This window comes from Martes martes (genome assembly GCF_963455335.1).
Source record: "Martes martes genome assembly, chromosome: 3".
NCBI classification, from domain to species: Eukaryota; Metazoa; Chordata; class Mammalia; order Carnivora; family Mustelidae; genus Martes; species Martes martes.
This window is the reverse complement of record NC_137890.1, coordinates 77,181,048-77,191,963: the sequence shown is the minus strand read 5'-3', so window position 1 is coordinate 77,191,963 and position 10,916 is coordinate 77,181,048. Positions and strand designations below refer to the sequence as shown.

At 35.0% G+C, this 10,916-nt stretch overlaps 1 protein-coding gene across 3 annotated transcripts in view; it reads right to left on the bottom strand.

The window, feature by feature from the left end:
• Window positions 1–7,829: 7,829 nt before the first annotated feature.
• Window positions 7,830–10,916, bottom strand: part of MTMR6 (myotubularin related protein 6) — a 36,708-nt gene continuing 33,621 nt past the window's right edge. For 2 of the 3 annotated variants that reach the window (XM_080798917.1, XM_080798918.1), the window contains one exon: window positions 7,830–9,381. In XM_080798917.1, coding sequence (XP_080655043.1) covers window positions 9,121–9,381 — 261 coding nt within the window. In that variant the 3' untranslated portion in view covers window positions 7,830–9,120. The remainder of the gene's footprint in view (window positions 9,382–10,916) is intronic. The other variant, XM_080798919.1, reaches the window with a different exon arrangement.

Below are 10,916 nucleotides of genomic sequence, written 5' to 3'. Positions count from 1 at the left end.
ATTATGGCAATGCTAACACCAAAGATGAGTCTATGTTAACGTAAATAAATGAATAAATTGAAAATTTGATGATAAAAAGGATCATTTACATAGGCTCAAAATACTTTCCACAAAATACTAATTAGTTTTAAAGAGAAAATGTAATTTTACACTGAAGAAACCTGGGACATACCACTCTTTTAAATTATTTGTTTGCTTGCTTTTAGAGAGAGAAAGGGGGGGGGACAGAGGGAGAGAATTTTTTTTTTTTTTTAAGATTTTATTTATTTATTTAGAGAGTGAGAGCAAGCAGGGGAGGGCAGGGGGAGGGAGAGAGAATCCCAAGCAGACTCCAAACCCAGAATGGAGCTCACTGTAGGGCTCAATCTCACAACCCTGAGATTATGACCTGAGCCAAAACCAAGAGTCAAGGGCTCAACCGATTGAGCCACCCAGGTGCCCTTGAACATACCACTTTAATCAGGGGATCATAATGAATATCACCAGTGGCAGAATAAACTGATTTCACTTGATAGTACAAAATAACTCATGAAATTCAAGGAAACACTGAGAAACTGTTTGAACTGATTGAAGAAGCAGAGATTGGAGAACCAAATTCAACATGTGGATTCAACAGCTGGATTGTCTTTTCAAATAAAGACAATTTAGGGAACAGCTGGAAAATTTGAATGGGGGTCTGAGGATTATACAGTGGTTAGCTTTCTGATTTTGATGGCTGCATTGTGGTCAGATGAAAATGTCTTTGTAGGGAAAATACACTAAGTGCCTAAAGGAGATAAGACAACATGTCGGCATCTTACTATCAAAGGAGTTCAGGAAAAAAGTTCCTTTTGTACTTTCAACTTTTCTGAATAGTTGAGATCGTCTCAAAGTAAATAATAAAAATAATAAGAAAAGCCTGAGAAAGAAACGTGACAAGGCAGGATTAGCTTTACCATATAGCCTTGATAAATATAACTGTCTGGCTCTGGTACATGAATAGACACACCAACGCTAAGTAAGAGAATCCAGAAGTACATAAACATAATGTCTCAAATCACTGACAAGATGAATTTACTAATAAATGAATGAAACAACCAGATAACCAGGTGGGAAAAGATAAATTTGGATCCATATTTGTTTGTATATACCAGAACAAACTACAAATCAATCAGAGTGAAATGGAGGGAGGTGGGGGGTTGGGAAGCCCCTATAAGAAAAAACTAAAAAACACATAGGTGAATTCTTTTACAGCTTAGAACTAGAAAGTCTAACTATAACTCAAAACAAGAAGCAACGTAAGATTAATAGAATTCCACCTCCAAAATATAAAGCTTTTTGGGGGGGCTCCTGGGTGGCTCAATGGGTTAAGCCTCTGCCTTCGGCTCAGGTCATGATCTCAGGGTCCTGGGATCGAGCCCTGCGTCAGGCTCTCTGCTCTGCAAGGAGCCTGGTACCCCTTCTTTCTCTGCCTGCCTCTCTGCCTACTTGTGATCTCTGTCAAATAAGTAAATGAAGTCTTTAAAAAAAAAATTATCTTTCATGGCAAAAAGCACCAGAAGCAAATGACAAACAAGGAGAATATATTTGGCACATTATATCATAGAGAGTTAGTCTCCCTAAAATATAGAAAACTCTTAAGATAAAATAGAACCTGTTCAGAAATAAAATGGGCAAAAGACATGAACACACAATTCACAGAGAAGTTCAAATGGCCTTAAATATATGAAAAATAAAAAATATGTTGATGTTTTATCCATCAACCAACAGTATTTTTACATACCTTCCTATCCATCTATAATCTATCTATCTACACACACACACATTTTGAACTATTTGGGTAAAATGTCATGTCTGAAATCTGTTTAAATAGATGCTAATAACAAAAAATGGTGGAGTATCAATCAAATGTGATTAGCAAACTGCTATTAATAATTGGTTCTAGAAAGATACATGAAAGTTCATTATACTACTCTTATTTTTGAACTTTTGGACATTTGCATAATAAAAAGTTAAAAAAATAGGAATGACTTGAAGTAATTAATTTAATAAAGAATCTATACAATGAAGTATTATGCAGCCATAAGCAAAGAATGAGGAAGCCCTATTTGTAATGATATGAAGTAATCTCCAAGATTAAGTAAAAAAAAAAAAAGCAAGATATAAAATAGTATATACAGTATCCTTTGTTCAAGAAAAAAAGGGAATGGGGCGCTGGGTGGCTCAGTTGGTTAAGCATCTGCCTTTGGTTTAGGTCATGATCCCAAGGTCCTGGGATCTAGCCCAGCAGCAGATTTCCTGCTCAGCGGGAAGCCTGCTTCTCCCTCTCCCACTCCCCCCGCTTGTGTTCCCTCTCTTGCTTTGTCTCCCTGTGTCAAATAAATAAAGTCTTAAAAAAAGGGAATAAATATATATATATATATGTATATACATAAGTATGCACATATATTTACAAAAAGAAACATTGGAAGTGTAATAGAAATCAGTAAAAGAGGCTACCTATTGGGGAGGATGGAAGAGTTGTGGAAAAAAACAAGGTGGAAGGGAAGGTAATGAAAGCAAGACTTCCGCATTTACCTTTTAATATAAATTTGAATTTTTGAACTATGTTTTACCTATTTAAAAATCCACTATATCAGAAAGAAAATTAGCAAATCCTAAATTTGAAAACAAAGCATCTCAGTTGTATTTCAAATTAGTACAGGCATACCTTGTTTTATTGCACTTCATAGATATGGCATTTTTTTTTATTGCAAATTGAAGGTATATGGCAACCCTACATTGAGTAAGTCTATTGGGGCCATTTATCCAACAGCATTTGTTCACTTCATAGCTCTGTGATGCATTTTGGCAATCCTTGCAATGTTTCAAACTTTTTCATTATTATTATATTTGTTACGGTGAGTTGTGATCAGTGATTATGACTCACTGAAAGCTCAGATGATGGTGAGCATTTTTTAGCGAGAAAGTATTGTTAAGGTATATACGGAATTATGTACATAATTCTGTTGCATACTTAATAGACTATCATGTAGTGTAAAAATAACTTTTATATGCACTGGAAACCAAAAAATTCATTTGACTCATTTTATTGTGATATTCACCCTATTGCAGTGGTCTGGAATCAAACCCCAGTATCTCTGAGGTATGCCTATAATGCATACAGAGAAATTATTTTAAGTGACTTAAGAGAATCTTAAGCAGACTCCACACCCAGCACAGAGCCCAGTGTGGGGCTTGATCTCACAACCCTGGGATCATGACCTTAGCTGAAATGAAGAGTTGGACACTAAACTGACTGAGCCACACAGGCATCCTGAGAATTTAAGATTTTTAGTATAAGGGAAATAGAAATACACATCAGAGAAGAAAACACTGTAGTAATAATCACTTGAATTAATGTTGTTTAAACAAATTGTTTTTTAAAAAATATATTTTCTAGCTCTTTCCATTGAAAAGGCCTGGAAGCAGTGATGCTCCAGCAGCTATGAACACATCTAATGTCCAGAGTTTCATTTCCCACTAATAGGAACAAAGGTTTCTTCAAGAAATGACTAGTCCAAAACTGGAGTAAAGAAAGCACAAGATGAGCCTGGGACATCTACTCATGTCAGAAACCTAAAATGTGCTCAAAACTAACTGTACAAGGAAAGGATATGAAAGGACCTGGGAGCTCTTCTGGACAGACTTAGAATAGTTTGAGCAAAAAGAGCATTTACTGTAATTGATCATAAAAATACACATCCCTACAGAGAGAAAACTAGTGTTTGAAGGTGACCATTACAACTCTTTACTCTGAAAACTAGTGATTAAAGAGGAAGACTTAAGTTTTTATCATGTCTTTTTTCAGAGGAATTTTCAGATTGGATGAATGAAAGCACTTCTTTAAAGAATACCATCAAATAAATGTAAAACAAAAGACAAATTAGAAAATCACCATAATGATGAGGTGCCTGGATAGCTCAGTCATTAAGTACCTGCCTTCAGCTCAGGTTATGATCCCAGGGTCCTGGGATTGAGCCCCGCATCCAGCTCCCTGCTCAGTGGGAAGCCTGCTTCTCCCTCTCCCACTCCCCCTGCTTGTGTTCCCTCTCTTGCTGTGTCTCTCTCTGTCAAATAAATAAATAAAGTCTTTAAAAAAAAATAAAATCACCATAATGAAATGTTGATTCAGGCAAATATTATCAGTGGGCAGGTTGGTAGGGAATGGGTTATTCATTTTGATGTTAAAATACCTGGCGGAGCATTTGCTAAGTGCAAAGGGAGAAAAAATGTCCCTTTATAAGGAGACATCAACCAAGTGATCCAACTTATCATCAAAATAGTGGAACAGCCTGATATTATACTCTCCTGAGTAATTCAATATGAAGTCCAAAGCATCTTTCCTAAAATGCTTGATCTGAATCTCACATAATGCCCACTTTACTGGAGGTACAGAACATAAAGGAACAAGTTAAACTATACCATGAGAAAACAGCTAGGAAAAAGCAGGAAGTGTAAGATAGTCTATAGCTGGTCTGATTCAAGACATCAGTGCAAAGGAAGGTGAGGGGACTGTTTGAGAAGAGACTCAAGAGCTACAAGCTACAGGACCCTTAACTGGATAGGAGTGCAAAAATAAGGAAGAGGCCATCTGGAGTCAATGAAAGACTGGATTTTAGATGAAATCAGATGATTATTAATATCTTAGGTGTGCTAAAGGTTTCATCATTCAGGATGAACTAGGTTATGCTACAGTAACAAAAAACCCAGACTCTCAGTGGCCTAAAACAAAGGTTTATTTCTTACGTCTGTTGTGAGCTGTTTTGTAAGTTTGATGCCCCCAAGCTACTGTTCTTCATACAGGAGTAATTGTGCATTTCCTTCAAGCACAAGAGGAATGCTTACTGATTGGGGTAGGTGGTTTAGAGTGTGATTCTTCTACCTTCTGCAACAGAATCTCCAAAATATTGTTAAATGCAAACACTTCTGTAAGTTGCTTTCAGTTACCCATTCTACTATTTTACAAAAGTTGCTGTGCAAAGGGATATTTTACTTGCTTAGAAATAACTAGAGTAGCACTGATGTGTTTATACAAACAGCAGAAATTAGTGTTTTATTTTCTTAGAAGACAAGTAGTATGGTATATATGCTGTTCTTCAGATAGTCAATGATTTTAGATTACAGTTGGTCTTTTTCTAGAGCCAGATTTCTAAAGCTTATAGATATGTATTTTTAAAAATAGGTTCTACATTTTAACTAACCAAAACGTTAATGCCATTTGGAACTACTGCATGAAAATGCCAACAAAATAGCTAAAACTTGGCCAATAAAAATGGATCGATACCACTACTCTACCAAGCCTGTAACTGCTCTCAATAGTTTTGTAAGGAGACAAAAACTCAAAAGTTTTGTAAATGAACAGAACTTCATCCAACTTAGAATGCCAACTGAAAACTTTTCAGTACTCTCGGGGTGCCTGGGTGGCTCAGTGGGTTAAGCCGCAGCCTTCGGCTCAGGTCATGATCTCAGGGTCCTGGGATCAAGCCCCGCATCGGGCTCTCTGCTCAGCAGGGAGCTTGCTTCCCAATCTCTCTCTCTCTCTCTGCCTGCCTCTCTGCCTACTTGTGATCTCTCTGTCAAATAAATAAATAAAATCTTTAAAAAAACAAAAAACAAAACAAAACAACTTTTCAGTACTCTCAAACTGGCCTGAAAAAAAAAAAAAAAGAGGTCAGAAAAGGCTACTTAAGTGACCAAAATGCAGAACGCTGACAACACTGAGCACTGGTGAGGATGTGGAACAACAGGAACTCTCTCATTCACTGCTTGTGGGAAATGGAGCAACCACTTTGGAAGACAGTGTGGCAGTTTCTTACAAAATTAAACATGCTCTTACTACATACAAGGAGTGTAATACAAAATTAAACATGCTCTTACTACATACAAGGAGTGTAATTACCCAGTAATTACACTCCTTGGTATCTACCCAAAGGAGCCAAAAACTTTTATCCACACAAAAACCTGCACACAAATATTTAAAGCCAACTTTATTCACAATTGCTATAACTTGGAAGCAAGCCAGGTGTCCTACAGTAGGTGAATGAACAAACTATTCATCCAGACAGTGCAATGTACATCCAGACATTGGAATATTACTCAGTACTAAAAAATGAATGAGCTATCAGGACATGAAAAAACTTAGAACCTGATATGCGTTTATTAAGTAAAAGACATTGATCTGAAAGGCCACACACTATATGATCACTACTATGTGACACTCTAGAAATGGGAAAACTATGGAGACAATATAAAGATCAGTGGTTGCCAGGGGGTTGGGGATAGGGAGGGATTAATAGGCAGAGCACAGTGGATTTTTTGGGCCATGAAAAATACCCTGTATGATACTATAAAGCTCATTACACAGTTGTCTAAAACCCACAGAATATACAATAACAAGAATGAACCCTAAGGTAAACTATGGACTTGGGGTGAATAGGATGTATTAGTGCAGGTTCATCAATTTTAACAAATGTACTACTCTGGTGGGGTATGTAAGAAATTTTTGGACCTTCCTCTCAATTTTGTGGTGAACTTAAAACTTCTCTTAAAAAAAAAAAAAAGAGTCTTTAAAGAAAAAAGGGGGGGGTTCCCTGGTACTACCCCCCTGCCCTGCTACTCTACCAAGTAAAGAAAACTTAAACAACAGCAACAAAAAAAGACTTCCCTCCATCTTTATTTAGTTAGGGTTCCCTGAGCTACTTCTGGCCTGGCTAACCTTTCAAAAACACTTCCATATAAACTCTTTCCTGAAAGTCATTTTCTTCATCATATTTACCTCCCGATCTACATTTCACCTTGAATTACATGTATATATTCACTGGACACTGCCCTCCACCAAAATTAAGTGACATTATCAACTATATCTGCTGTACCTTTTAGCCTACTATGCCTGTTTTAATATTTTGGAAATTTTTTTTGAAATTATTTTTATATATGTTGTTACTTATCAACATTGTCAACCTTTTGGAAAATGACTTGCTTAAACCTTATAGTGTTATGATTAGTATAATGTGCAGGTCCATTTGCCTAAGTGAGGAAAGAAAAAAACCAATCACAACTTGATCCCATTTGTTTGTTGTTGTTTTTTTAAAGAAAAACATCTGAAGTAAAATATGAACATTTAATTACCTTTAAATAATATGTAATAATTTACATGCTATACATTCCCAAATACACTGAACATAAATTTTTATAAGACATATACATAATCCGCTTTTTGCCAACATATACCCCGTAGGTCACTTAAGATGTTAACTGACTTCTCAGCCCAAGTGTGAGCACAAAAACACACATGTATATGCCTGAAGTTGAAGATACTAAACAAACAAAAAAAAACACTTGAATATAAGAAGTCTGCCATGGAAGATTCTAAAACCATAATCAGTAACTAGAACCAAGTAACAAGGCACAAAAGTTTCCCTTTGTGGTCACAAAGATTAAGATTCCTGTCCCAGTACTTAAGTATGGAAATAGGCTTGGCTAAATCACAAACTATATTTTATGGTACATTTCTGTTACTGTTTAAAAAGAAGTATTTTTCTTATTACATAATACATTACACAAAAGCATTGGAAAAATAAACAGATTAGTTAAGTTCTCATACAATAAAGCTTTTTTTCCATTTGAAAAAGATATTTATGCTCAAAACTAATATAATAGATATAATATAAGTACAGTAAAGAGAAGCATTAGGGATTCTACCCAGGTTTCTTACTACCCCTGAATCATACCTCTTGCCAGTCATGTTACTTAAACCTTCAATTTTAAAGCCAGCTGGGTGATACCATCAATTGCATATGAATTGCTGGTTTGGTTTTTTTTTTTTTTTTTGCCTTTTTTTTTTTTTTTGGTCATTTAAAGATATGTTACTAGCACACAGAACAGTTAATTTAACATGGCAAAATGAAACTTTTCCTAGCATTTAAGTTGTTTTTGCTAAACATTAACTTTGTACTAGGCTATTCTTAATTTTCCTTTTTTATTCTTATGTTAACGGAGAAGAAAAAAATGTTCCACATAGAAATGGCTGCTTTAAAATTCATGCAACCAAGCAAAATCTAAACTATCAATACTTCCCTTTTTTAACCCCAAACTTTGGGGGAAACTGAGTTTGTTCTAGGAAGAGCAACTCACTGAGAGATAAAACAGTATGTGTGTGTGTATACATACACACTCTTCATTGTGTCTAAGAACAGTTTTAGAGCCTTTTAAAGTTACACAGTTATCCAAAGAATAAAGCCAACTGAAGCCACAAAGTAAGAATTAAAAGGATGCAGTAATCCATACATAAAAGATACTCAAATATGTTTGTACATATTCAAGAGATCAATAATCTAAGTTGTAAATAATATCAAAAGTAGTACTGCATAAACTGTAATCAGAATAAAATCTTCAGTTTCGTTAATTTTGAATATGGATGTGGGAACAGCTGACCATGAACTTAACAATGTACATGCACATCTGTTTCCACAGGAGTGTTGTAGCATGCAGCCCCCGCAGTAATGATGTTGCAATTCTTTCCAAATAAAACAAGGCTGACCAAAAGAAAAAAACCCCATAAAAACCAAAACCTGCTCTTAGCTATAAAACTTAAGGGTAAAGAATAAACCAAGATTTTAAGGCTTTCTTAGAGTATTTTTCATGGCACTTCAACGTTAACATTACTAACAGGCAAAATATGTAAATACCCATAGTTACAGAGTTATATAATCAAAGGTACATGCCATGTCAATTATTAAGTAAGGGAGAACTTTGTGGAGTTTTGTTTCCTGACAATTATAGTTAAGGAAGGTTATTCATGTTTGGCTGTAATTTTAACATATAAATCATACAGAAATGTCAATTCAAGAGTATACAGTACAAATTGTGTTTTGAATGAATCTGCCACCACCACTCATTTCTTAAAGAACTGAAAGTCATTCTCTGCTGGAAATGCAATTAAACTGACTTATTTCTCTCACAAGAGCAGTTATTATCCTTTCTTCAACTATTAAGCTCTAAGATCATTACTCGACAAATTCCTTTTGGTCATGTGCACAGATCATTATCACAAGAATCCACTTCTTGAATTACAGTCAGTCCAGAAAATACTCTACGGATCTAACAGGTCATTCTGGCCACACCATACTCCAAGCTAACCACACCAGGTTCCGACTTGGAGAACTCTTCAGCGTATTCACTATAACGATTATCTGCTGGGTTGCTGCCCTCTATAGTTCGAAGAGCATGATTCACAGGCAACAGAGTTTGCTCCTTAAAACACAAGGAAGTTTTGAGGGTAGGTGATTCAGGATGAACTGAATGTAATAACTCCTTGGTGAGAATCCCATCTGTTTGCTTATTTTTACGTTGCTTAATTTTCTAGAACAAATCCAAAATTTGAAAACAATTACTAATTACACACACTACATGTTCAACATAGCTTAGATGAAAGAAGAAACCATGCTTTTGTAAATGTTCTCTCTTTATGAATACAAAGTTAAATCTCAAGAAATAAAGTCAGAAGAGTAGAATGGTTGAAATAAAGTCAGAAGAGTAAGATGGCTGAGAATCCTGTTTACAACTTTTACAGTGGAAAATGGTTATTATGCTTGATTGCAAAAGATCATTAAGTCTTGATATTTAAAAAAGACACAAATTACCTAGGAAGTATAAAAAGACAATATTTTATAATAAAAGAAAGGTGTATGAGACTTCACCCTGAATCATAATTGTATAATATAGCAAACACACGCTTACTTACCTAAAGAACTTTCTTACATGGTTTTCTTACGATGATTTGTTAGGTGAACATAACCAGCTTTAGAACACAAGAGAATTTTTAAATATTTTTAATTTTTTTTTAAGATTTATTTATATATTTTTGAGAGAAAGAGAGCAGGAGAGCAGGGGAGGGGCAGAGGAGAGGAAGAGAGAATCTCAAGCAGACTCCCCACAGTGCAGAGCCCAACTCAGGGCTTGATTTCATGACTGTGAGATCATGACCTGATTCGAACCCGAGAGTTGGACCCTCAACTGACTGAGCCACCCACGTGTCCCAACAGAATTTTTTTCCAAACAGAAGATTTTTAAAAGTATTCTTTGGCAGAGTATCATGCTCTCCAAATCCTTGGACTGATTTCTGGTCACTCTGCTTATATTTACCTATGTCTTGGATCTGCCTCTCTTATTACACAACCACCCTATCGTTTCCTCAAGCAGTCATTAATACCTTCTTATCCAAGAGATGACTACGGAACAGTCCTGCCTGACAGGCAGACATGACAGTGAGTTATACAACTGTCTAGGATTTTTAAAGTATGTACTCACTGATTCTTTTTTGTTTGTATGTGATGACAGAGAAAAAATTACAAGAAAGTCTTACTGTGGAGAGAAACTTTTTAAACAAGATACAAAAGAAGGCATAAAACATAAAGACTGATCAATCTGACTGCATTAAAATTCATAACATCCATACAAAACATACCATACATAAAATGGAAAAGATGAGAACAGACTGAACAAAATCACTTGTGATATATATATATATATGTGATATATATATATAAAATATATATATATTTATATATATAAATATATATATAAATATATATATAAATATATATATTTATATATATAAAATCACTTGTGATATATATATATATATATAGAGAGAGATATATATAGAGATATAGATATATCTCTATATATATATCTAAAAGAGAATTAATGTCTGGTATATAAAGAACTTTTACAGATCAATAAGGAAAAGACAAATATGCCACAGAAAAATGAGCAGAGGTTTGAATAGGTCATTCAGAGAACAGGAAAAATGAAATGACCCGTAAATATTTGAAAAGTCATTCAACTTCCTTTGTTATCATGGAAATCAAAAACTGAAAACAATTAAATGTTCT